Genomic DNA, 27,447 nt, shown 5'->3' on the forward strand with positions numbered 1-27,447 from the left:
CTACAGTGTAAACGCGCCTCGGCGCTTGTTTGTTGACATATTGTCTGCAGGCACTTTTCTCTTATATTTAATAAAACTTTTTTGGGTTTCTTTTTTTTTAAAAAGAGGGATGGTGGTATTGAATAAATCATTTGTTCCAGATTTTCTACATCTTACCAAAACATAGGAACACAATAATTATTATCATTTTGCTTTTGTTTAATATCATTTTTAAAGTGTAAACACACATTCTGTATTAAATCTAGTAATAAATACATGCAAAGAAAAAAAAATCATTTTTCTTACCGGTGAGTACATATCAAAATGAAAACATAATGCAATATGATGATATTTACTTTAGCAATTTCAGTTATAGTGTATAATTTCAATGTGTATTTCTTCCCTTTTTGATGAATTATGCACCAGTGATTCAGTCAAGTGTTCATTTCATTGAGATAAAAAATACACTTTCCATTCTTTACAAGGAAACCGAATAAAAGAAAGCAAAATCCGACAAGAACATGAACACATGCTCATGACATACTTTACCACTGAAATATGAAAAAAGAACTACAGGGGACAAATATTACACAAATTTCAATTTCATGCAGAATCGCTCTTTTAGTAGTGAATTTTCCTACTTTTAAACAAATTCGTTGCACTATCTTTATATTTTCTTTAACATAACACACAGTTATATGTGCGAGCATCATAGCACGAATGTCTGAGACTGTAGTATAAGAATCAAATATGGTTGCAATAATTATAAAATATTATGTGCCATACACATTTCTGTTGGTAAATTTTAAGTAGTGATGCAAGTACAGCCCTACATTTTCCGGCAATATTTTTCTTGTAATGTTATGACTAAATGCACAACTTTCAGAGAGAAAAAACAATCACAATGCAATCATATGTATAGCTGTATGGTATAGTATAATATATTCTCTTCAGAAGGGCCTTTTATATTGTGTCAGATCAAATCATTCTACACATTGACCATTGTCATGTTTGTAGTTCACAGTGAAATATGATAAGAAGGGCAGAGTTTAGAAGTACATATTATGTGTGTAGGGTTTAATCTCATGTTTTCAAAATGTGCACTTTTTACTTATGCAATTTCGTTGAATTGTAGTCGTCATTGATTGTAATATAGGCATCTTTTCTAAATATTTAGGTGGCCGTGAAAACGGCCGTTTTGTATTTGTCAGAGACAAAGAAATTTAAGCTCTCTCGCCACGGATACGTCTGGCAAGCTGGATGTCTTTGGGCATGATGGTGACTCTCTTGGCGTGGATAGCGCACAAGTTGGTGTCCTCAAAGAGTCCAACAAGGTAAGCTTCGCTGGCTTCCTGGAGAGCCATGACGGCGGAGCTCTGGAAACGCAGATCAGTCTTGAAGTCCTGAGCAATCTCACGGACCAGACGCTGGAAGGGCAATTTCCTGATGAGCAACTCTGTGCTTTTCTGGTATCTCCTGATCTCACGGAGAGCGACGGTTCCGGGCCTGTATCTGTGGGGTTTCTTGACTCCACCAGTGGCTGGGGCGCTCTTACGGGCGGCCTTGGTAGCCAGTTGTTTACGTGGAGCCTTTCCTCCGGTAGATTTTCTTGCAGTCTGCTTTGTACGAGCCATCTTCGACGAGTGTCAAATGAATGAATGAGGCAGTTCGCTCTCTGCATAAATTTTATACCGAGTCGAATGAATAACAGGTCTGCCTTCAAAATCACCGCGCCCTCACTAACGACCATTGCCATTGGTTATCTAACTGAGAGAGCCGGCCTGTGATTAGTCGGTAATAACTCGTGCCCATTGGCCCGGTGCAAAATCATTTCAATCCGGCTTTTGCACAGAATTTGTGAACTTAGAAAATTAGGCGTATATCGGTGAAATTTGAATTTAAGAGATACAGAAAAGCAACCAGTATAAGACTAACAGCAAATTTCGATAGAAATACAACATATACATGTCTTTAAAACTATTCAGCGATTTTCATGTTCATAATCAGATTAAAATCAACAACTCATAGCAACTCAATGCATACATGTAGGCCCTATAATCCGTTAAATACATCCATCAAATTCATAACTGATATAATGTATATGTATACCCTAAAAGGTCGAGTCGCATTATATATTTTTTTCAGAAGCCAAAAATGTTTAGAGAAGAGAGAACAATACATAATCAAGATGCACTAAGTACGTTGTATATATATGTACACATATTAGAATATTAAAACAAAAACAAAATATATAAATAAATAAATAAACTTACCACGATATCACAGAAAATGCCATGGGATGTAATCCAGTGCACTCATCCTGTAAATGCAGAGAGAAATGAGAATAGTCTGCTGTTCCCACATTCATAGTGACTGACACAATCATGTATATTTCATCCTGTATATGCACATTTCACATGTTCCTGTCCTGTAGAATTCAACAAAATAATAATTATGACTATGCCCCTTATTTATTTTTTGTTTGCTTTTGAAAAAGATTGACAAGCACGAATTCAATCACATGTCAAATAAAAAAAAAAAGGTAATGTGCATGCAGCCTCATCCTACATCTATGATTAGATATGTACTTGTTGAATTAACAATTACATTTAAATGAGTTCTTCTGTTAAAACATTCCAATGGCATGTAAAAAAGATTAAAAAGTAAGTGTTATATGCTGATATATGAATTCAAAATATTGTGAATTAAACAGGCCTCATTCGACTGATTGTCTCATTTGTGATATTTTCATATCCCTTAATTATTTATTCTTATTATCATAAAAAAAATAAAAATAAAAAAATTCTCCTTGGAAGGGGGGTGTTAGGTGTTTGGTGGGTTATTTATGGGTTTTTTGGGTTTTTTTTTTTTGTAATGTTGGGGACAGAGGCAGGGTGGGCATGCTATTGTTTAAAAAAAAAGATATCATTTGCACATTAATATTATTTTTTTTACAAGTTTAATATAAAGGCTAAAAATGTCATATTCATTACATGTTTCATGTGAATATATGTCAAGTGCAGAGACTAACATTTTCTAAATATAGGAAAACATGCACAGGTAGTAATAATGCATGTCAATTCATTTTGTTTGTGTCTGTTTTTTGTTCATTATATCATTCATAATCAATGGATGATATTTCCAATACAAATGAAGAAATAAAGTAATGAATGAATGAATACATGGAATGAATACCGACAGTCGTCACCTTTTTTTTATGCGATTTTAAAAACTATGTTTTATTAGATATGCACGCAAGCATGTAATGTTACATTTATGACACACACACACACACACACACACACATGTACGTTTCTTTGTTATTTGTAATTGAGACATCTTTTCGAAAAATATGGGTAGCCCTGAAAAGGGCTTTTTTTTTTTTTTAAAGTGAGCAATCTGCAGTGATGCTGGAATTGCTTATTTCTTTGCTGCTGCCTTCTTGGGAGTCTTGGCTTTCTTTGCAGCTGACTTCTTAGGTGTCTTGACCTTCTTTGGCTTGGCTGCTGCCTTCTTTGGGGATTTAGTTGCTGCCTTCTTCTTTGGAGTCTTAACCTTTTTCGGTCCGGCTGCTTTCTTGGGGGACTTCTTCTTCTTCTCTGCAGTCTTTTTCTCTCCGGCTACCTTCTTTGGTTTTGCTGCTGCGGCCTTCTTGGGTTTTGCTGCCTTAGGCTTGGCAACTTTCTTGGCCTTTGGCTTCTTCTCAGTCTTGGGCTTGTCACCAAGCTTGAAGGAGCCACTGGCGCCTGTGCCCTTGGCTTGTTTCAGAGCACCTTTCTTCACTCCGTTCTTCAAAGCCATTTTCAAGTGGGCGTTGATGGAGTTGACGTCGTTGCCGACTTTGTAGTTGGCCATTATGTACTTTAGAATGGCTTGTCTGGAAGATCCGCCACGCTCTTTCAAAGATTCCAGGGCGGCCCTGATCATGTCAACGTACTTGGGGTGCGCTGCTGGCACCTTAGGCTTTGTAACCTTCTTCTTGGCTGGGGTTGTGGTTGCTGTATCTGCCATGGTTTCGGACGAAATGGAAACGGCGTTGTATTCACTGCGAACTAAGACGAGGAAATAATGGGGTCACAAGCACTCGCTGTTTTTGTTTACATCGAGCGCGGACGTCCTCGAAAACATCCCCTAAAATCGAAGCGCTTGTTCATACTGAGGTCGATGTGTGTTTTGATGTTGGTGTTTGCATCCTTGTTTCGACGTTTCATAGGCCGCAATTGTAACTATTCTACTAAAAACACGTAATGTGGATATATCTCTAAAGTATTCTCTGCGTTTCGCCCGTAAAAATATCACTAAAATAATTAAAATTAAACGAAAACATAGGCCAGACTATCATTTAGCAACTGCACAGACAGCTAAAAGTCGCGCAATCTCTCTAAAAATGATAATTTTTTAAAACTTATTCAGGGCTATAACCTGTTCACTTACTGAGACATGTATACTCAATGTCGTTTATTGTGGGGTGAAGTAATTCATGTTTCTTTTTTAACGAAACACGCGACAGCTCCGTGCATCCAGAAACACGCCACACAAAAATACGTGCCGGGAAAATGTTTACTCTAGGAATGGTTATAAATTTAAAAACCTGTCGGATAGAACAAATGAGACCAACACATAAATATCAAATTTGACAAAGGAAAAACTATATGTTAGTTTATCTATTACACGCAGCATTCTAGTGCAAAATACGCTGTAAAATCGTTTTGCTTATATACGAATTGTAATCCGACAAAGAAAAAAAAAATTCCATTCCTTTATTCCTTCACTAATTAATTAAACAAACTAAAATTTGTAAAAAAGAATTTTTATTTTAAAAATCCATTTCATTCATTCATTCATTCATTTTTTGTATTCATCGCGAACCTATCTTTTTTGATCGTACTGTCGATATCTATTTATCTATCCCCCCCCCCCCCACCCCCCTTTTTTTTTCTAACGCCACCAAATGATTTAGCTGCGCCTCAGAGTGTACACCATTACCTTAAATTAGAAAGAAATAATATGCGGTACCAAATATGTAATAAACTTTTCCAAGAATGTCATGCGACCAGCATGCGAAGTTAAAACACTTATTCACAGAACACACATTTCATCCCACATTGGTATTTGCATGATCTCTCGTTTAATTTTTCATCCTATATTAATTCTAATACTGAAAAATTTGATTGAAACCATCTACCAGCAACGTGTGAGGCAAACATCGTAAACTTATTATCTCGAGCTACCTCCAAAAAAAAATCAAAAAAAAAAAAAATCACATGTACATCAGATTGCATTTATAGATATATCCATAAGCCTATACAGATGTAGATTTCGAAATTAATGCACATACAATTTATACAATATTCACCCCTAGCTTTCAATATCATTGATCTCTGACATAAATGTATCATTCACAGTAGCACTTCATCGAGTATAAGTACATATGAATCGTAATAATTTAACATTTATGTGACAGAGTATGCATGTGTGTATATATATATACACGTTTCTTATCAATGGGTTTCAAACACTTCAGTTATATAAACACAGAAACCTAGAATTGTATATTTCCTTTTATACGACAAGTCGTTATCCAAGCACACAAAATCAGTTGAGTTAGAAATGTTAATTAATTAACGACCTGGTTATATATATACAGCACGCAAATTGTGCGAACATTCACGTGAATTTCTCCATAGTCTGTATCATCTATATGCGCCAAGTGTCTATTTATTTATTTTTTTTATTTATTTATCTCTCTCTCTCTCTCTCTCTCTCTCTCTCTCTCTCTCTCTCTCTCTCTCTCTCTCTCTCTCTCTCTTAAGTCTGGCGATTTCCTTTACAAAATTAAATCGGGGAAAACGTTGATTACATGCAGTCAGGGACGAGGATGGTATTAATTGACAGCGTAATAGAAATGAAATTAATCGAAATACAAATAGAATGTGCAAATCGGAATCAAAATATTGAACACAGACAGTTTTAAATTAATATGTGTGTGTTTCTTTTTTCTTGAAAGCAACTGCACGCACGCTAATATATACCGTTGTCTCGATAATCTAAGAAGCGTGTTATCTACGTGTGCTTTTTATATAAATGCTTATGTGCATGTACACTGCATATTATAGAGGCATCTTTTCGAAAAATATGGGTGGCCGTGAAAACGGCCGTTTGGTATAGACAAAAAAGTCGGCAGAGCTGACTTTTTACTTGGCGGCGGGCTTCTGGGTCTTCTTGGGGAGGAGCACGGCCTGGATGTTGGGCAGAACACCACCCTGGGCGATGGTCACGCCGGACAGAAGTTTGTTCAACTCCTCGTCGTTGCGGATGGCCAGCTGCAGGTGACGGGGGATGATTCTGGTCTTTTTGTTGTCACGGGCTGCGTTGCCTGCCAACTCCAACACTTCAGCGGCCAAGTACTCAAGAACGGCGGCCAGGTACACAGGGGCACCGGCTCCGACTCTCTCGGCGTAGTTGCCCTTCCTCAGCAGACGGTGGATACGACCCACGGGGAACTGAAGTCCGGCACGGGATGATCGGCTCTTTGCCTTTCCCTTCACTTTACCTCCTTTACCACGTCCAGACATTTTCAAGTTGTAGGTTGGGTGCTGACAAAATGATATCAACGAATAACACACGATGCGCTGCGCCACGCTATTTAAACACTTCCACGGATTGAAATGTTCCGCCAATCGCTATGCTTGTCTTATACGCACCTCGGGCAAACCGACCAATTTAATGTTTACAAGGACGTCCGCAATTTACCTGTTCGCTTCAATCCCCCTCGCGTGATATATAAGGCCGCGATTCGCTTAGCGCCACTCATAGTTTCAGTTTGCCAGCAATCTGTAAACATGCCACCCAAAGTCGGATCTAAAGGAGCTAAGAAAGCCGCCACCAAGGCCAAGGCCCAGAGAACTGGGGACAAGAAAAAGCGCAGGAGGAGGAGGGAATCCTACGCTATCTACATCTACAAAGTCCTGAAGCAGGTGCACCCTGACACTGGAGTTTCCAGCAAGGCCATGAGCATCATGAATTCTTTCGTCAATGACATCTTCGAGAGAATCGCCGCCGAGGCTTCCCGCCTGGCCCACTACAACAAACGCTCAACCATCACCAGCAGAGAAATCCAGACTGCAGTCCGTCTTCTCCTGCCCGGTGAATTGGCCAAGCACGCTGTCTCTGAAGGCACCAAGGCTGTCACCAAGTACACCAGCAGCAAGTAAACTGCAAGCAGTGGCAGTTTGATAAAACAAAACGGCCCTTTTCAGGGCCACACAAATTTTTCGAAAAGCTACCATCTTTATAATGCAATAGTAAACAACTGTTTCAGTTGTGTGTACTGGTTGTGTCATTGTAATGCTGTCAATTTCTTAAACAGTCCTTTAAGGAAAATAAACAAATACATGAAGAAAAAAAAAACCCTCAAATACACATACATCAAATACAAATTATGCATCAGAGGGGTACGTGCATGTACAATAAAAACAAAATCTTTCCCAATTACAGCACATGTGCCCGATTTCCACAGATTTCTCCTATTTTCGATGTAATAGTCTTAGAGTACAGAAGATTCCCATCGGTTGTGTTTATTTATAGTTGTGTTTATATATAGTTGTGTTTATCTATAATGGCACATAACTGATAGTTGTAGCTGAACAATTTAACATATGATCTGTCTGTTGAATACTATTATCTAATGTTATAATAAATCTGTAACAACATATTCTGGGCACACTACTATGCTGTATATTCTAATTTATTTCCCCACCTATTAATTGTTACAACGATAATTCACTTCCGCAGATTTTAAGACTTGAATATGGTCCACAATAGCCCATATATTATTTCATTGTAATTTATTGATATTCAAATATCAGAAAACAATCGATAAATGATGTGTTTATGTTTACATATTATGTGTCTATTTAAACATGTTATAATATAGATTTTTGGAATAAAAAAATAACCAAACATTTATATCTAACAGCTGGTGAAATATATTGCTTTGTTTAAACTGCACGGAATGATTTGGTCCTTATTCTAAATATCAAGATTGTTAAAAAAGAAATAATAAAAATACAAATGTGGTTGGGTTGAATGAAATAAGGTGCAATTGATATTTTTTCTGAGTTATAGTCCTAGTCAAATTTGAATATAGAAAGCATGTCAGGGAAAGGTGTGATTGACAATGATGTGTGTGTCTTGTTTTGTTTTGTTTTTTTTTGGGGGGGGGGGGGGGGGGGGTGGGGGGGGTTAGGGAACGGGTGGTGGTTTGAACTTGCCTTAACATTAAGTACTTATCAATAACCCTTTCTGTATTCCACTAACTCCTATTCCTTATGTCAGATATACATATATCATAACCCAGTATGTACAACATTTCACAACATGTGTGATAGAGGCATCTTTTCTAAAAATTTGGTGGCCGTTAAAACGGCCGTTTGTTGTCCTGTGCGTGTAGCACAAAGGCGGTTGGTTGTCTAACCACCGAATCCGTAGAGGGTACGTCCCTGTCTCTTCAGAGCGTAGACAACGTCCATGGCTGTGACGGTCTTCCTCTTGGCGTGCTCTGTGTATGTGACTGCGTCACGGATGACGTTCTCAAGGAACACCTTCAGGACACCACGGGTCTCCTCGTAGATGAGTCCGGAGATACGTTTGACTCCACCTCTGCGTGCAAGACGACGGATGGCGGGCTTGGTGATACCCTGGATGTTATCTCTCAAGACTTTCCTGTGACGCTTGGCGCCCCCCTTTCCAAGTCCTTTTCCTCCTTTACCACGTCCAGACATGTTTTCTCTCAGTTAAAGTGTACTGAAATGATTATCTACTGCCGCGTGAACAGCTTATAAAGCCCTTTATTTACGACCCGTGAGAGAGCATTCTACCTTGAAAAGTTCGGCAGGGAAAAATTAGCAATAAGTAAACTCAACGCTGATTGGCTACAGTGTAAACGCGCCTCGGCGCTTGTTTGTTGACATATTGTCTGCAGGCACTTTTCTCTTATATTTAATAAAACTTTTTTGGGTTTCTTTTTTTTTAAAAAGAGGGATGGTGGTATTGAATAAATCATTTGTTCCAGATTTTCTACATCTTACCAAAACATAGGAACACAATAATTATTATCATTTTGCTTTTGTTTAATATCATTTTTAAAGTGTAAACACACATTCTGTATTAAATCTAGTAATAAATACATGCAAAGAAAAAAAAATCATTTTTCTTACCGGTGAGTACATATCAAAATGAAAACATAATGCAATATGATGATATTTACTTTAGCAATTTCAGTTATAGTGTATAATTTCAATGTGTATTTCTTCCCTTTTTGATGAATTATGCACCAGTGATTCAGTCAAGTGTTCATTTCATTGAGATAAAAAATACACTTTCCATTCTTTACAAGGAAACCGAATAAAAGAAAGCAAAATCCGACAAGAACATGAACACATGCTCATGACATACTTTACCACTGAAATATGAAAAAAGAACTACAGGGGACAAATATTACACAAATTTCAATTTCATGCAGAATCGCTCTTTTAGTAGTGAATTTTCCTACTTTTAAACAAATTCGTTGCACTATCTTTATATTTTCTTTAACATAACACACAGTTATATGTGCGAGCATCATAGCACGAATGTCTGAGACTGTAGTATAAGAATCAAATATGGTTGCAATAATTATAAAATATTATGTGCCATACACATTTCTGTTGGTAAATTTTAAGTAGTGATGCAAGTACAGCCCTACATTTTCCGGCAATATTTTTCTTGTAATGTTATGACTAAATGCACAACTTTCAGAGAGAAAAAACAATCACAATGCAATCATATGTATAGCTGTATGGTATAGTATAATATATTCTCTTCAGAAGGGCCTTTTATATTGTGTCAGATCAAATCATTCTACACATTGACCATTGTCATGTTTGTAGTTCACAGTGAAATATGATAAGAAGGGCAGAGTTTAGAAGTACATATTATGTGTGTAGGGTTTAATCTCATGTTTTCAAAATGTGCACTTTTTACTTATGCAATTTCGTTGAATTGTAGTCGTCATTGATTGTAATATAGGCATCTTTTCTAAATATTTAGGTGGCCGTGAAAACGGCCGTTTTGTATTTGTCAGAGACAAAGAAATTTAAGCTCTCTCGCCACGGATACGTCTGGCAAGCTGGATGTCTTTGGGCATGATGGTGACTCTCTTGGCGTGGATAGCGCACAAGTTGGTGTCCTCAAAGAGTCCAACAAGGTAAGCTTCGCTGGCTTCCTGGAGAGCCATGACGGCGGAGCTCTGGAAACGCAGATCAGTCTTGAAGTCCTGAGCAATCTCACGGACCAGACGCTGGAAGGGCAATTTCCTGATGAGCAACTCTGTGCTTTTCTGGTATCTCCTGATCTCACGGAGAGCGACGGTTCCGGGCCTGTATCTGTGGGGTTTCTTGACTCCACCAGTGGCTGGGGCGCTCTTACGGGCGGCCTTGGTAGCCAGTTGTTTACGTGGAGCCTTTCCTCCGGTAGATTTTCTTGCAGTCTGCTTTGTACGAGCCATCTTCGACGAGTGTCAAATGAATGAATGAGGCAGTTCGCTCTCTGCATAAATTTTATACCGAGTCGAATGAATAACAGGTCTGCCTTCAAAATCACCGCGCCCTCACTAACGACCATTGCCATTGGTTATCTAACTGAGAGAGCCGGCCTGTGATTAGTCGGTAATAACTCGTGCCCATTGGCCCGGTGCAAAATCATTTCAATCCGGCTTTTGCACAGAATTTGTGAACTTAGAAAATTAGGCGTATATCGGTGAAATTTGAATTTAAGAGATACAGAAAAGCAACCAGTATAAGACTAACAGCAAATTTCGATAGAAATACAACATATACATGTCTTTAAAACTATTCAGCGATTTTCATGTTCATAATCAGATTAAAATCAACAACTCATAGCAACTCAATGCATACATGTAGGCCCTATAATCCGTTAAATACATCCATCAAATTCATAACTGATATAATGTATATGTATACCCTAAAAGGTCGAGTCGCATTATATATTTTTTTCAGAAGCCAAAAATGTTTAGAGAAGAGAGAACAATACATAATCAAGATGCACTAAGTACGTTGTATATATATGTACACATATTAGAATATTAAAACAAAAACAAAATATATAAATAAATAAATAAACTTACCACGATATCACAGAAAATGCCATGGGATGTAATCCAGTGCACTCATCCTGTAAATGCAGAGAGAAATGAGAATAGTCTGCTGTTCCCACATTCATAGTGACTGACACAATCATGTATATTTCATCCTGTATATGCACATTTCACATGTTCCTGTCCTGTAGAATTCAACAAAATAATAATTATGACTATGCCCCTTATTTATTTTTTGTTTGCTTTTGAAAAAGATTGACAAGCACGAATTCAATCACATGTCAAATAAAAAAAAAAAGGTAATGTGCATGCAGCCTCATCCTACATCTATGATTAGATATGTACTTGTTGAATTAACAATTACATTTAAATGAGTTCTTCTGTTAAAACATTCCAATGGCATGTAAAAAAGATTAAAAAGTAAGTGTTATATGCTGATATATGAATTCAAAATATTGTGAATTAAACAGGCCTCATTCGACTGATTGTCTCATTTGTGATATTTTCATATCCCTTAATTATTTATTCTTATTATCATAAAAAAAATAAAAATAAAAAAATTCTCCTTGGAAGGGGGGTGTTAGGTGTTTGGTGGGTTATTTATGGGTTTTTTGGGTTTTTTTTTTTTGTAATGTTGGGGACAGAGGCAGGGTGGGCATGCTATTGTTTAAAAAAAAAGATATCATTTGCACATTAATATTATTTTTTTTACAAGTTTAATATAAAGGCTAAAAATGTCATATTCATTACATGTTTCATGTGAATATATGTCAAGTGCAGAGACTAACATTTTCTAAATATAGGAAAACATGCACAGGTAGTAATAATGCATGTCAATTCATTTTGTTTGTGTCTGTTTTTTGTTCATTATATCATTCATAATCAATGGATGATATTTCCAATACAAATGAAGAAATAAAGTAATGAATGAATGAATACATGGAATGAATACCGACAGTCGTCACCTTTTTTTTATGCGATTTTAAAAACTATGTTTTATTAGATATGCACGCAAGCATGTAATGTTACATTTATGACACACACACACACACACACACACACATGTACGTTTCTTTGTTATTTGTAATTGAGACATCTTTTCGAAAAATATGGGTAGCCCTGAAAAGGGCTTTTTTTTTTTTTTAAAGTGAGCAATCTGCAGTGATGCTGGAATTGCTTATTTCTTTGCTGCTGCCTTCTTGGGAGTCTTGGCTTTCTTTGCAGCTGACTTCTTAGGTGTCTTGACCTTCTTTGGCTTGGCTGCTGCCTTCTTTGGGGATTTAGTTGCTGCCTTCTTCTTTGGAGTCTTAACCTTTTTCGGTCCGGCTGCTTTCTTGGGGGACTTCTTCTTCTTCTCTGCAGTCTTTTTCTCTCCGGCTACCTTCTTTGGTTTTGCTGCTGCGGCCTTCTTGGGTTTTGCTGCCTTAGGCTTGGCAACTTTCTTGGCCTTTGGCTTCTTCTCAGTCTTGGGCTTGTCACCAAGCTTGAAGGAGCCACTGGCGCCTGTGCCCTTGGCTTGTTTCAGAGCACCTTTCTTCACTCCGTTCTTCAAAGCCATTTTCAAGTGGGCGTTGATGGAGTTGACGTCGTTGCCGACTTTGTAGTTGGCCATTATGTACTTTAGAATGGCTTGTCTGGAAGATCCGCCACGCTCTTTCAAAGATTCCAGGGCGGCCCTGATCATGTCAACGTACTTGGGGTGCGCTGCTGGCACCTTAGGCTTTGTAACCTTCTTCTTGGCTGGGGTTGTGGTTGCTGTATCTGCCATGGTTTCGGACGAAATGGAAACGGCGTTGTATTCACTGCGAACTAAGACGAGGAAATAATGGGGTCACAAGCACTCGCTGTTTTTGTTTACATCGAGCGCGGACGTCCTCGAAAACATCCCCTAAAATCGAAGCGCTTGTTCATACTGAGGTCGATGTGTGTTTTGATGTTGGTGTTTGCATCCTTGTTTCGACGTTTCATAGGCCGCAATTGTAACTATTCTACTAAAAACACGTAATGTGGATATATCTCTAAAGTATTCTCTGCGTTTCGCCCGTAAAAATATCACTAAAATAATTAAAATTAAACGAAAACATAGGCCAGACTATCATTTAGCAACTGCACAGACAGCTAAAAGTCGCGCAATCTCTCTAAAAATGATAATTTTTTAAAACTTATTCAGGGCTATAACCTGTTCACTTACTGAGACATGTATACTCAATGTCGTTTATTGTGGGGTGAAGTAATTCATGTTTCTTTTTTAACGAAACACGCGACAGCTCCGTGCATCCAGAAACACGCCACACAAAAATACGTGCCGGGAAAATGTTTACTCTAGGAATGGTTATAAATTTAAAAACCTGTCGGATAGAACAAATGAGACCAACACATAAATATCAAATTTGACAAAGGAAAAACTATATGTTAGTTTATCTATTACACGCAGCATTCTAGTGCAAAATACGCTGTAAAATCGTTTTGCTTATATACGAATTGTAATCCGACAAAGAAAAAAAAAATTCCATTCCTTTATTCCTTCACTAATTAATTAAACAAACTAAAATTTGTAAAAAAGAATTTTTATTTTAAAAATCCATTTCATTCATTCATTCATTCATTTTTTGTATTCATCGCGAACCTATCTTTTTTGATCGTACTGTCGATATCTATTTATCTATCCCCCCCCCCCCCACCCCCCTTTTTTTTTCTAACGCCACCAAATGATTTAGCTGCGCCTCAGAGTGTACACCATTACCTTAAATTAGAAAGAAATAATATGCGGTACCAAATATGTAATAAACTTTTCCAAGAATGTCATGCGACCAGCATGCGAAGTTAAAACACTTATTCACAGAACACACATTTCATCCCACATTGGTATTTGCATGATCTCTCGTTTAATTTTTCATCCTATATTAATTCTAATACTGAAAAATTTGATTGAAACCATCTACCAGCAACGTGTGAGGCAAACATCGTAAACTTATTATCTCGAGCTACCTCCAAAAAAAAATCAAAAAAAAAAAAAATCACATGTACATCAGATTGCATTTATAGATATATCCATAAGCCTATACAGATGTAGATTTCGAAATTAATGCACATACAATTTATACAATATTCACCCCTAGCTTTCAATATCATTGATCTCTGACATAAATGTATCATTCACAGTAGCACTTCATCGAGTATAAGTACATATGAATCGTAATAATTTAACATTTATGTGACAGAGTATGCATGTGTGTATATATATATACACGTTTCTTATCAATGGGTTTCAAACACTTCAGTTATATAAACACAGAAACCTAGAATTGTATATTTCCTTTTATACGACAAGTCGTTATCCAAGCACACAAAATCAGTTGAGTTAGAAATGTTAATTAATTAACGACCTGGTTATATATATACAGCACGCAAATTGTGCGAACATTCACGTGAATTTCTCCATAGTCTGTATCATCTATATGCGCCAAGTGTCTATTTATTTATTTTTTTTATTTATTTATCTCTCTCTCTCTCTCTCTCTCTCTCTCTCTCTCTCTCTCTCTCTCTCTCTCTCTCTCTCTCTCTCTTTTTAAGTCTGGCGATTTCCTTTACAAAATTAAATCGGGGAAAACGTTGATTACATGCAGTCAGGGACGAGGATGGTATTAATTGACAGCGTAATAGAAATGAAATTAATCGAAATACAAATAGAATGTGCAAATCGGAATCAAAATATTGAACACAGACAGTTTTAAATTAATATGTGTGTGTTTCTTTTTTCTTGAAAGCAACTGCACGCACGCTAATATATACCGTTGTCTCGATAATCTAAGAAGCGTGTTATCTACGTGTGCTTTTTATATAAATGCTTATGTGCATGTACACTGCATATTATAGAGGCATCTTTTCGAAAAATATGGGTGGCCGTGAAAACGGCCGTTTGGTATAGACAAAAAAGTCGGCAGAGCTGACTTTTTACTTGGCGGCGGGCTTCTGGGTCTTCTTGGGGAGGAGCACGGCCTGGATGTTGGGCAGAACACCACCCTGGGCGATGGTCACGCCGGACAGAAGTTTGTTCAACTCCTCGTCGTTGCGGATGGCCAGCTGCAGGTGACGGGGGATGATTCTGGTCTTTTTGTTGTCACGGGCTGCGTTGCCTGCCAACTCCAACACTTCAGCGGCCAAGTACTCAAGAACGGCGGCCAGGTACACAGGGGCACCGGCTCCGACTCTCTCGGCGTAGTTGCCCTTCCTCAGCAGACGGTGGATACGACCCACGGGGAACTGAAGTCCGGCACGGGATGATCGGCTCTTTGCCTTTCCCTTCACTTTACCTCCTTTACCACGTCCAGACATTTTCAAGTTGTAGGTTGGGTGCTGACAAAATGATATCAACGAATAACACACGATGCGCTGCGCCACGCTATTTAAACACTTCCACGGATTGAAATGTTCCGCCAATCTATGCTTGTCTTATACGCACCTCGGGCAAACCGACCAATTTAATGTTTACAAGGACGTCCGCAATTTACCTGTTCGCTTCAATCCCCCTCGCGTGATATATAAGGCCGCGATTCGCTTAGCGCCACTCATAGTTTCAGTTTGCCAGCAATCTGTAAACATGCCACCCAAAGTCGGATCTAAAGGAGCTAAGAAAGCCGCCACCAAGGCCAAGGCCCAGAGAACTGGGGACAAGAAAAAGCGCAGGAGGAGGAGGGAATCCTACGCTATCTACATCTACAAAGTCCTGAAGCAGGTGCACCCTGACACTGGAGTTTCCAGCAAGGCCGATGAGCATCATGAATTCTTTCGTCAATGACATCTTCGAGAGAATCGCCGCCGAGGCTTCCCGCCTGGCCCACTACAACAAACGCTCAACCATCACCAGCAGAGAAATCCAGACTGCAGTCCGTCTTCTCCTGCCCGGTGAATTGGCCAAGCACGCTGTCTCTGAAGGCACCAAGGCTGTCACCAAGTACACCAGCAGCAAGTAAACTGCAAGCAGTGGCAGTTTGATAAAACAAAACGGCCCTTTTCAGGGCCACACAAATTTTTCGAAAAGCTACCATCTTTATAATGCAATAGTAAACAACTGTTTCAGTTGTGTGTACTGGTTGTGTCATTGTAATGCTGTCAATTTCTTAAACAGTCCTTTAAGGAAAATAAACAAATACATGAAGAAAAAAAAAACCCTCAAATACACATACATCAAATACAAATTATGCATCAGAGGGGTACGTGCATGTACAATAAAAACAAAATCTTTCCCAATTACAGCACATGTGCCCGATTTCCACAGATTTCTCCTATTTTCGATGTAATAGTCTTAGAGTACAGAAGATTCCCATCGGTTGTGTTTATTTATAGTTGTGTTTATATATAGTTGTGTTTATCTATAATGGCACATAACTGATAGTTGTAGCTGAACAATTTAACATATGATCTGTCTGTTGAATACTATTATCTAATGTTATAATAAATCTGTAACAACATATTCTGGGCACACTACTATGCTGTATATTCTAATTTATTTCCCCACCTATTAATTGTTACAACGATAATTCACTTCCGCAGATTTTAAGACTTGAATATGGTCCACAATAGCCCATATATTATTTCATTGTAATTTATTGATATTCAAATATCAGAAAACAATCGATAAATGATGTGTTTATGTTTACATATTATGTGTCTATTTAAACATGTTATAATATAGATTTTTGGAATAAAAAAATAACCAAACATTTATATCTAACAGCTGGTGAAATATATTGCTTTGTTTAAACTGCACGGAATGATTTGGTCCTTATTCTAAATATCAAGATTGTTAAAAAAGAAATAATAAAAATACAAATGTGGTTGGGTTGAATGAAATAAGGTGCAATTGATATTTTTTCTGAGTTATAGTCCTAGTCAAATTTGAATATAGAAAGCATGTCAGGGAAAGGTGTGATTGACAATGATGTGTGTGTCTTGTTTTGTTTTGTTTTTTTTTTGGGGGGGGGGGGGGGGGGGTGGGGGGGGTTAGGGAACGGGTGGTGGTTTGAACTTGCCTTAACATTAAGTACTTATCAATAACCCTTTCTGTATTCCACTAACTCCTATTCCTTATGTCAGATATACATATATCATAACCCAGTATGTACAACATTTCACAACATGTGTGATAGAGGCATCTTTTCTAAAAATTTGGTGGCCGTTAAAACGGCCGTTTGTTGTCCTGTGCGTGTAGCACAAAGGCGGTTGGTTGTCTAACCACCGAATCCGTAGAGGGTACGTCCCTGTCTCTTCAGAGCGTAGACAACGTCCATGGCTGTGACGGTCTTCCTCTTGGCGTGCTCTGTGTATGTGACTGCGTCACGGATGACGTTCTCAAGGAACACCTTCAGGACACCACGGGTCTCCTCGTAGATGAGTCCGGAGATACGTTTGACTCCACCTCTGCGTGCAAGACGACGGATGGCGGGCTTGGTGATACCCTGGATGTTATCTCTCAAGACTTTCCTGTGACGCTTGGCGCCCCCCTTTCCAAGTCCTTTTCCTCCTTTACCACGTCCAGACATGTTTTCTCTCAGTTAAAGTGTACTGAAATGATTATCTACTGCCGCGTGAACAGCTTATAAAGCCCTTTATTTACGACCCGTGAGAGAGCATTCTACCTTGAAAAGTTCGGCAGGGAAAAATTAGCAATAAGTAAACTCAACGCTGATTGGCTACAGTGTAAACGCGCCTCGGCGCTTGTTTGTTGACATATTGTCTGCAGGCACTTTTCTCTTATATTTAATAAAACTTTTTTGGGTTTCTTTTTTTTTAAAAAGAGGGATGGTGGTATTGAATAAATCATTTGTTCCAGATTTTCTACATCTTACCAAAACATAGGAACACAATAATTATTATCATTTTGCTTTTGTTTAATATCATTTTTAAAGTGTAAACACACATTCTGTATTAAATCTAGTAATAAATACATGCAAAGAAAAAAAAATCATTTTTCTTACCGGTGAGTACATATCAAAATGAAAACATAATGCAATATGATGATATTTACTTTAGCAATTTCAGTTATAGTGTATAATTTCAATGTGTATTTCTTCCCTTTTTGATGAATTATGCACCAGTGATTCAGTCAAGTGTTCATTTCATTGAGATAAAAAATACACTTTCCATTCTTTACAAGGAAACCGAATAAAAGAAAGCAAAATCCGACAAGAACATGAACACATGCTCATGACATACTTTACCACTGAAATATGAAAAAAGAACTACAGGGGACAAATATTACACAAATTTCAATTTCATGCAGAATCGCTCTTTTAGTAGTGAATTTTCCTACTTTTAAACAAATTCGTTGCACTATCTTTATATTTTCTTTAACATAACACACAGTTATATGTGCGAGCATCATAGCACGAATGTCTGAGACTGTAGTATAAGAATCAAATATGGTTGCAATAATTATAAAATATTATGTGCCATACACATTTCTGTTGGTAAATTTTAAGTAGTGATGCAAGTACAGCCCTACATTTTCCGGCAATATTTTTCTTGTAATGTTATGACTAAATGCACAACTTTCAGAGAGAAAAAACAATCACAATGCAATCATATGTATAGCTGTATGGTATAGTATAATATATTCTCTTCAGAAGGGCCTTTTATATTGTGTCAGATCAAATCATTCTACACATTGACCATTGTCATGTTTGTAGTTCACAGTGAAATATGATAAGAAGGGCAGAGTTTAGAAGTACATATTATGTGTGTAGGGTTTAATCTCATGTTTTCAAAATGTGCACTTTTTACTTATGCAATTTCGTTGAATTGTAGTCGTCATTGATTGTAATATAGGCATCTTTTCTAAATATTTAGGTGGCCGTGAAAACGGCCGTTTTGTATTTGTCAGAGACAAAGAAATTTAAGCTCTCTCGCCACGGATACGTCTGGCAAGCTGGATGTCTTTGGGCATGATGGTGACTCTCTTGGCGTGGATAGCGCACAAGTTGGTGTCCTCAAAGAGTCCAACAAGGTAAGCTTCGCTGGCTTCCTGGAGAGCCATGACGGCGGAGCTCTGGAAACGCAGATCAGTCTTGAAGTCCTGAGCAATCTCACGGACCAGACGCTGGAAGGGCAATTTCCTGATGAGCAACTCTGTGCTTTTCTGGTATCTCCTGATCTCACGGAGAGCGACGGTTCCGGGCCTGTATCTGTGGGGTTTCTTGACTCCACCAGTGGCTGGGGCGCTCTTACGGGCGGCCTTGGTAGCCAGTTGTTTACGTGGAGCCTTTCCTCCGGTAGATTTTCTTGCAGTCTGCTTTGTACGAGCCATCTTCGACGAGTGTCAAATGAATGAATGAGGCAGTTCGCTCTCTGCATAAATTTTATACCGAGTCGAATGAATAACAGGTCTGCCTTCAAAATCACCGCGCCCTCACTAACGACCATTGCCATTGGTTATCTAACTGAGAGAGCCGGCCTGTGATTAGTCGGTAATAACTCGTGCCCATTGGCCCGGTGCAAAATCATTTCAATCCGGCTTTTGCACAGAATTTGTGAACTTAGAAAATTAGGCGTATATCGGTGAAATTTGAATTTAAGAGATACAGAAAAGCAACCAGTATAAGACTAACAGCAAATTTCGATAGAAATACAACATATACATGTCTTTAAAACTATTCAGCGATTTTCATGTTCATAATCAGATTAAAATCAACAACTCATAGCAACTCAATGCATACATGTAGGCCCTATAATCCGTTAAATACATCCATCAAATTCATAACTGATATAATGTATATGTATACCCTAAAAGGTCGAGTCGCATTATATATTTTTTTCAGAAGCCAAAAATGTTTAGAGAAGAGAGAACAATACATAATCAAGATGCACTAAGTACGTTGTATATATATGTACACATATTAGAATATTAAAACAAAAACAAAATATATAAATAAATAAATAAACTTACCACGATATCACAGAAAATGCCATGGGATGTAATCCAGTGCACTCATCCTGTAAATGCAGAGAGAAATGAGAATAGTCTGCTGTTCCCACATTCATAGTGACTGACACAATCATGTATATTTCATCCTGTATATGCACATTTCACATGTTCCTGTCCTGTAGAATTCAACAAAATAATAATTATGACTATGCCCCTTATTTATTTTTTGTTTGCTTTTGAAAAAGATTGACAAGCACGAATTCAATCACATGTCAAATAAAAAAAAAAAGGTAATGTGCATGCAGCCTCATCCTACATCTATGATTAGATATGTACTTGTTGAATTAACAATTACATTTAAATGAGTTCTTCTGTTAAAACATTCCAATGGCATGTAAAAAAGATTAAAAAGTAAGTGTTATATGCTGATATATGAATTCAAAATATTGTGAATTAAACAGGCCTCATTCGACTGATTGTCTCATTTGTGATATTTTCATATCCCTTAATTATTTATTCTTATTATCATAAAAAAAATAAAAATAAAAAAATTCTCCTTGGAAGGGGGGGTGTTAGGTGTTTGGTGGGTTATTTATGGGTTTTTTGGGTTTTTTTTTTTTGTAATGTTGGGGACAGAGGCAGGGTGGGCATGCTATTGTTTAAAAAAAAAGATATCATTTGCACATTAATATTATTTTTTTTACAAGTTTAATATAAAGGCTAAAAATGTCATATTCATTACATGTTTCATGTGAATATATGTCAAGTGCAGAGACTAACATTTTCTAAATATAGGAAAACATGCACAGGTAGTAATAATGCATGTCAATTCATTTTGTTTGTGTCTGTTTTTTGTTCATTATATCATTCATAATCAATGGATGATATTTCCAATACAAATGAAGAAATAAAGTAATGAATGAATGAATACATGGAATGAATACCGACAGTCGTCACCTTTTTTTTATGCGATTTTAAAAACTATGTTTTATTAGATATGCACGCAAGCATGTAATGTTACATTTATGACACACACACACACACACACACACACACATGTACGTTTCTTTGTTATTTGTAATTGAGACATCTTTTCGAAAAATATGGGTAGCCCTGAAAAGGGCTTTTTTTTTTTTTTAAAGTGAGCAATCTGCAGTGATGCTGGAATTGCTTATTTCTTTGCTGCTGCCTTCTTGGGAGTCTTGGCTTTCTTTGCAGCTGACTTCTTAGGTGTCTTGACCTTCTTTGGCTTGGCTGCTGCCTTCTTTGGGGATTTAGTTGCTGCCTTCTTCTTTGGAGTCTTAACCTTTTTCGGTCCGGCTGCTTTCTTGGGGGACTTCTTCTTCTTCTCTGCAGTCTTTTTCTCTCCGGCTACCTTCTTTGGTTTTGCTGCTGCGGCCTTCTTGGGTTTTGCTGCCTTAGGCTTGGCAACTTTCTTGGCCTTTGGCTTCTTCTCAGTCTTGGGCTTGTCACCAAGCTTGAAGGAGCCACTGGCGCCTGTGCCCTTGGCTTGTTTCAGAGCACCTTTCTTCACTCCGTTCTTCAAAGCCATTTTCAAGTGGGCGTTGATGGAGTTGACGTCGTTGCCGACTTTGTAGTTGGCCATTATGTACTTTAGAATGGCTTGTCTGGAAGATCCGCCACGCTCTTTCAAAGATTCCAGGGCGGCCCTGATCATGTCAACGTACTTGGGGTGCGCTGCTGGCACCTTAGGCTTTGTAACCTTCTTCTTGGCTGGGGTTGTGGTTGCTGTATCTGCCATGGTTTCGGACGAAATGGAAACGGCGTTGTATTCACTGCGAACTAAGACGAGGAAATAATGGGGTCACAAGCACTCGCTGTTTTTGTTTACATCGAGCGCGGACGTCCTCGAAAACATCCCCTAAAATCGAAGCGCTTGTTCATACTGAGGTCGATGTGTGTTTTGATGTTGGTGTTTGCATCCTTGTTTCGACGTTTCATAGGCCGCAATTGTAACTATTCTACTAAAAACACGTAATGTGGATATATCTCTAAAGTATTCTCTGCGTTTCGCCCGTAAAAATATCACTAAAATAATTAAAATTAAACGAAAACATAGGCCAGACTATCATTTAGCAACTGCACAGACAGCTAAAAGTCGCGCAATCTCTCTAAAAATGATAATTTTTTAAAACTTATTCAGGGCTATAACCTGTTCACTTACTGAGACATGTATACTCAATGTCGTTTATTGTGGGGTGAAGTAATTCATGTTTCTTTTTTAACGAAACACGCGACAGCTCCGTGCATCCAGAAACACGCCACACAAAAATACGTGCCGGGAAAATGTTTACTCTAGGAATGGTTATAAATTTAAAAACCTGTCGGATAGAACAAATGAGACCAACACATAAATATCAAATTTGACAAAGGAAAAACTATATGTTAGTTTATCTATTACACGCAGCATTCTAGTGCAAAATACGCTGTAAAATCGTTTTGCTTATATACGAATTGTAATCCGACAAAGAAAAAAAAAATTCCATTCCTTTATTCCTTCACTAATTAATTAAACAAACTAAAATTTGTAAAAAAGAATTTTTATTTTAAAAATCCATTTCATTCATTCATTCATTCATTTTTTGTATTCATCGCGAACCTATCTTTTTTGATCGTACTGTCGATATCTATTTATCTATCCCCCCCCCCCCACCCCCCTTTTTTTTTCTAACGCCACCAAATGATTTAGCTGCGCCTCAGAGTGTACACCATTACCTTAAATTAGAAAGAAATAATATGCGGTACCAAATATGTAATAAACTTTTCCAAGAATGTCATGCGACCAGCATGCGAAGTTAAAACACTTATTCACAGAACACACATTTCATCCCACATTGGTATTTGCATGATCTCTCGTTTAATTTTTCATCCTATATTAATTCTAATACTGAAAAATTTGATTGAAACCATCTACCAGCAACGTGTGAGGCAAACATCGTAAACTTATTATCTCGAGCTACCTCCAAAAAAAAATCAAAAAAAAAAAAAATCACATGTACATCAGATTGCATTTATAGATATATCCATAAGCCTATACAGATGTAGATTTCGAAATTAATGCACATACAATTTATACAATATTCACCCCTAGCTTTCAATATCATTGATCTCTGACATAAATGTATCATTCACAGTAGCACTTCATCGAGTATAAGTACATATGAATCGTAATAATTTAACATTTATGTGACAGAGTATGCATGTGTGTATATATATATACACGTTTCTTATCAATGGGTTTCAAACACTTCAGTTATATAAACACAGAAACCTAGAATTGTATATTTCCTTTTATACGACAAGTCGTTATCCAAGCACACAAAATCAGTTGAGTTAGAAATGTTAATTAATTAACGACCTGGTTATATATATACAGCACGCAAATTGTGCGAACATTCACGTGAATTTCTCCATAGTCTGTATCATCTATATGCGCCAAGTGTCTATTTATTTATTTTTTTTATTTATTTATCTCTCTCTCTCTCTCTCTCTCTCTCTCTCTCTCTCTCTCTCTCTCTCTCTCTCTCTCTCTCTCTCTCTTTTAAGTCTGGCGATTTCCTTTACAAAATTAAATCGGGGAAAACGTTGATTACATGCAGTCAGGGACGAGGATGGTATTAATTGACAGCGTAATAGAAATGAAATTAATCGAAATACAAATAGAATGTGCAAATCGGAATCAAAATATTGAACACAGACAGTTTTAAATTAATATGTGTGTGTTTCTTTTTTCTTGAAAGCAACTGCACGCACGCTAATATATACCGTTGTCTCGATAATCTAAGAAGCGTGTTATCTACGTGTGCTTTTTATATAAATGCTTATGTGCATGTACACTGCATATTATAGAGGCATCTTTTCGAAAAATATGGGTGGCCGTGAAAACGGCCGTTTGGTATAGACAAAAAAGTCGGCAGAGCTGACTTTTTACTTGGCGGCGGGCTTCTGGGTCTTCTTGGGGAGGAGCACGGCCTGGATGTTGGGCAGAACACCACCCTGGGCGATGGTCACGCCGGACAGAAGTTTGTTCAACTCCTCGTCGTTGCGGATGGCCAGCTGCAGGTGACGGGGGATGATTCTGGTCTTTTTGTTGTCACGGGCTGCGTTGCCTGCCAACTCCAACACTTCAGCGGCCAAGTACTCAAGAACGGCGGCCAGGTACACAGGGGCACCGGCTCCGACTCTCTCGGCGTAGTTGCCCTTCCTCAGCAGACGGTGGATACGACCCACGGGGAACTGAAGTCCGGCACGGGATGATCGGCTCTTTGCCTTTCCCTTCACTTTACCTCCTTTACCACGTCCAGACATTTTCAAGTTGTAGGTTGGGTGCTGACAAAATGATATCAACGAATAACACACGATGCGCTGCGCCACGCTATTTAAACACTTCCACGGATTGAAATGTTCCGCCAATCGCTATGCTTGTCTTATACGCACCTCGGGCAAACCGACCAATTTAATGTTTACAAGGACGTCCGCAATTTACCTGTTCGCTTCAATCCCCCTCGCGTGATATATAAGGCCGCGATTCGCTTAGCGCCACTCATAGTTTCAGTTTGCCAGCAATCTGTAAACATGCCACCCAAAGTCGGATCTAAAGGAGCTAAGAAAGCCGCCACCAAGGCCAAGGCCCAGAGAACTGGGGACAAGAAAAAGCGCAGGAGGAGGAGGGAATCCTACGCTATCTACATCTACAAAGTCCTGAAGCAGGTGCACCCTGACACTGGAGTTTCCAGCAAGGCCATGAGCATCATGAATTCTTTCGTCAATGACATCTTCGAGAGAATCGCCGCCGAGGCTTCCCGCCTGGCCCACTACAACAAACGCTCAACCATCACCAGCAGAGAAATCCAGACTGCAGTCCGTCTTCTCCTGCCCGGTGAATTGGCCAAGCACGCTGTCTCTGAAGGCACCAAGGCTGTCACCAAGTACACCAGCAGCAAGTAAACTGCAAGCAGTGGCAGTTTGATAAAACAAAACGGCCCTTTTCAGGGCCACACAAATTTTTCGAAAAGCTACCATCTTTATAATGCAATAGTAAACAACTGTTTCAGTTGTGTGTACTGGTTGTGTCATTGTAATGCTGTCAATTTCTTAAACAGTCCTTTAAGGAAAATAAACAAATACATGAAGAAAAAAAAAACCCTCAAATACACATACATCAAATACAAATTATGCATCAGAGGGGTACGTGCATGTACAATAAAAACAAAATCTTTCCCAATTACAGCACATGTGCCCGATTTCCACAGATTTCTCCTATTTTCGATGTAATAGTCTTAGAGTACAGAAGATTCCCATCGGTTGTGTTTATTTATAGTTGTGTTTATATATAGTTGTGTTTATCTATAATGGCACATAACTGATAGTTGTAGCTGAACAATTTAACATATGATCTGTCTGTTGAATACTATTATCTAATGTTATAATAAATCTGTAACAACATATTCTGGGCACACTACTATGCTGTATATTCTAATTTATTTCCCCACCTATTAATTGTTACAACGATAATTCACTTCCGCAGATTTTAAGACTTGAATATGGTCCACAATAGCCCATATATTATTTCATTGTAATTTATTGATATTCAAATATCAGAAAACAATCGATAAATGATGTGTTTATGTTTACATATTATGTGTCTATTTAAACATGTTATAATATAGATTTTTGGAATAAAAAAATAACCAAACATTTATATCTAACAGCTGGTGAAATATATTGCTTTGTTTAAACTGCACGGAATGATTTGGTCCTTATTCTAAATATCAAGATTGTTAAAAAAGAAATAATAAAAATACAAATGTGGTTGGGTTGAATGAAATAAGGTGCAATTGATATTTTTTCTGAGTTATAGTCCTAGTCAAATTTGAATATAGAAAGCATGTCAGGGAAAGGTGTGATTGACAATGATGTGTGTGTCTTGTTTTGTTTTGTTTTTTTTTGGGGGGGGGGGGGGGGGGGGGGTGGGGGGGGTTAGGGAACGGGTGGTGGTTTGAACTTGCCTTAACATTAAGTACTTATCAATAACCCTTTCTGTATTCCACTAACTCCTATTCCTTATGTCAGATATACATATATCATAACCCAGTATGTACAACATTTCACAACATGTGTGATAGAGGCATCTTTTCTAAAAATTTGGTGGCCGTTAAAACGGCCGTTTGTTGTCCTGTGCGTGTAGCACAAAGGCGGTTGGTTGTCTAACCACCGAATCCGTAGAGGGTACGTCCCTGTCTCTTCAGAGCGTAGACAACGTCCATGGCTGTGACGGTCTTCCTCTTGGCGTGCTCTGTGTATGTGACTGCGTCACGGATGACGTTCTCAAGGAACACCTTCAGGACACCACGGGTCTCCTCGTAGATGAGTCCGGAGATACGTTTGACTCCACCTCTGCGTGCAAGACGACGGATGGCGGGCTTGGTGATACCCTGGATGTTATCTCTCAAGACTTTCCTGTGACGCTTGGCGCCCCCCTTTCCAAGTCCTTTTCCTCCTTTACCACGTCCAGACATGTTTTCTCTCAGTTAAAGTGTACTGAAATGATTATCTACTGCCGCGTGAACAGCTTATAAAGCCCTTTATTTACGACCCGTGAGAGAGCATTCTACCTTGAAAAGTTCGGCAGGGAAAAATTAGCAATAAGTAAACTCAACGCTGATTGGCTACAGTGTAAACGCGCCTCGGCGCTTGTTTGTTGACATATTGTCTGCAGGCACTTTTCTCTTATATTTAATAAAACTTTTTTGGGTTTCTTTTTTTTTAAAAAGAGGGATGGTGGTATTGAATAAATCATTTGTTCCAGATTTTCTACATCTTACCAAAACATAGGAACACAATAATTATTATCATTTTGCTTTTGTTTAATATCATTTTTAAAGTGTAAACACACATTCTGTATTAAATCTAGTAATAAATACATGCAAAGAAAAAAAAATCATTTTTCTTACCGGTGAGTACATATCAAAATGAAAACATAATGCAATATGATGATATTTACTTTAGCAATTTCAGTTATAGTGTATAATTTCAATGTGTATTTCTTCCCTTTTTGATGAATTATGCACCAGTGATTCAGTCAAGTGTTCATTTCATTGAGATAAAAAATACACTTTCCATTCTTTACAAGGAAACCGAATAAAAGAAAGCAAAATCCGACAAGAACATGAACACATGCTCATGACATACTTTACCACTGAAATATGAAAAAAGAACTACAGGGGACAAATATTACACAAATTTCAATTTCATGCAGAATCGCTCTTTTAGTAGTGAATTTTCCTACTTTTAAACAAATTCGTTGCACTATCTTTATATTTTCTTTAACATAACACACAGTTATATGTGCGAGCATCATAGCACGAAT

The 27,447-nt window shown here is 38.0% G+C and overlaps 10 protein-coding genes across 10 annotated transcripts; 3 read left to right on the forward strand and 7 right to left on the reverse strand.

Moving 5' to 3' along the window:
- Positions 1 to 824: 824 nt before the first annotated feature.
- LOC128189864 (histone H3) lies at positions 825 to 1,659 on the reverse strand. The gene has a single exon (XM_052861645.1). It carries the CDS (start codon positions 1,611 to 1,613, stop codon positions 1,203 to 1,205), a length of 411 nt encoding a protein of 136 aa, XP_052717605.1. The 5' UTR covers positions 1,614 to 1,659; the 3' UTR covers positions 825 to 1,202.
- Positions 1,660 to 3,399: 1,740 nt separating this feature from the next.
- LOC128187413 (histone H1-delta-like) lies at positions 3,400 to 3,990 on the reverse strand. Its single transcript, XM_052857858.1, has one exon. It carries the CDS (start codon positions 3,988 to 3,990, stop codon positions 3,400 to 3,402), a length of 591 nt encoding a protein of 196 aa, XP_052713818.1.
- Positions 3,991 to 5,821: 1,831 nt separating this feature from the next.
- Positions 5,822 to 6,700, reverse strand: LOC128189865 (histone H2A-like). Its single transcript, XM_052861646.1, has one exon. It carries the CDS (start codon positions 6,552 to 6,554, stop codon positions 6,174 to 6,176), a length of 381 nt encoding a protein of 126 aa, XP_052717606.1. The 5' UTR covers positions 6,555 to 6,700; the 3' UTR covers positions 5,822 to 6,173.
- A 121-nt stretch (positions 6,701 to 6,821) lies between these two features.
- Positions 6,822 to 7,193, forward strand: LOC128187414 (histone H2B). Its single transcript, XM_052857859.1, has one exon. The coding sequence runs from the start codon at positions 6,822 to 6,824 to the stop codon at positions 7,191 to 7,193; it is 372 nt and encodes a 123-aa protein (XP_052713819.1).
- A 7,487-nt stretch (positions 7,194 to 14,680) lies between these two features.
- LOC128189866 (histone H2A-like) lies at positions 14,681 to 15,521 on the reverse strand. Its single transcript, XM_052861647.1, has one exon. It carries the CDS (start codon positions 15,467 to 15,469, stop codon positions 15,089 to 15,091), a length of 381 nt encoding a protein of 126 aa, XP_052717607.1. The 5' UTR covers positions 15,470 to 15,521; the 3' UTR covers positions 14,681 to 15,088.
- A 179-nt stretch (positions 15,522 to 15,700) lies between these two features.
- On the forward strand, positions 15,701 to 17,084 carry LOC128189868 (histone H2B-like). Its single transcript, XM_052861648.1, is given in 2 exon segments — positions 15,701 to 15,902; positions 15,904 to 17,084. Coding segments are annotated over 2 exon segments (372 nt in total). The 5' UTR covers positions 15,701 to 15,734; the 3' UTR covers positions 16,108 to 17,084.
- A 1,566-nt stretch (positions 17,085 to 18,650) lies between these two features.
- LOC128190442 (histone H3) lies at positions 18,651 to 19,485 on the reverse strand. The gene has a single exon (XM_052862495.1). It carries the CDS (start codon positions 19,437 to 19,439, stop codon positions 19,029 to 19,031), a length of 411 nt encoding a protein of 136 aa, XP_052718455.1. The 5' UTR covers positions 19,440 to 19,485; the 3' UTR covers positions 18,651 to 19,028.
- A 1,743-nt stretch (positions 19,486 to 21,228) lies between these two features.
- Positions 21,229 to 21,819, reverse strand: LOC128187415 (histone H1-delta-like). Its single transcript, XM_052857861.1, has one exon. It carries the CDS (start codon positions 21,817 to 21,819, stop codon positions 21,229 to 21,231), a length of 591 nt encoding a protein of 196 aa, XP_052713821.1.
- A 1,794-nt stretch (positions 21,820 to 23,613) lies between these two features.
- On the reverse strand, positions 23,614 to 24,532 carry LOC128187838 (histone H2A-like). Its single transcript, XM_052858464.1, has one exon. It carries the CDS (start codon positions 24,384 to 24,386, stop codon positions 24,006 to 24,008), a length of 381 nt encoding a protein of 126 aa, XP_052714424.1. The 5' UTR covers positions 24,387 to 24,532; the 3' UTR covers positions 23,614 to 24,005.
- A 121-nt stretch (positions 24,533 to 24,653) lies between these two features.
- Positions 24,654 to 25,025, forward strand: LOC128187416 (histone H2B). Its single transcript, XM_052857862.1, has one exon. The coding sequence runs from the start codon at positions 24,654 to 24,656 to the stop codon at positions 25,023 to 25,025; it is 372 nt and encodes a 123-aa protein (XP_052713822.1).
- The last annotated feature ends 2,422 nt before the right edge of the window (positions 25,026 to 27,447 follow it).

Source organism: Crassostrea angulata, chromosome 6, assembly GCF_025612915.1.
Source record: "Crassostrea angulata isolate pt1a10 chromosome 6, ASM2561291v2, whole genome shotgun sequence".
Lineage (NCBI taxonomy): Eukaryota > Metazoa > Mollusca > Bivalvia > Ostreida > Ostreidae > Magallana > Magallana angulata.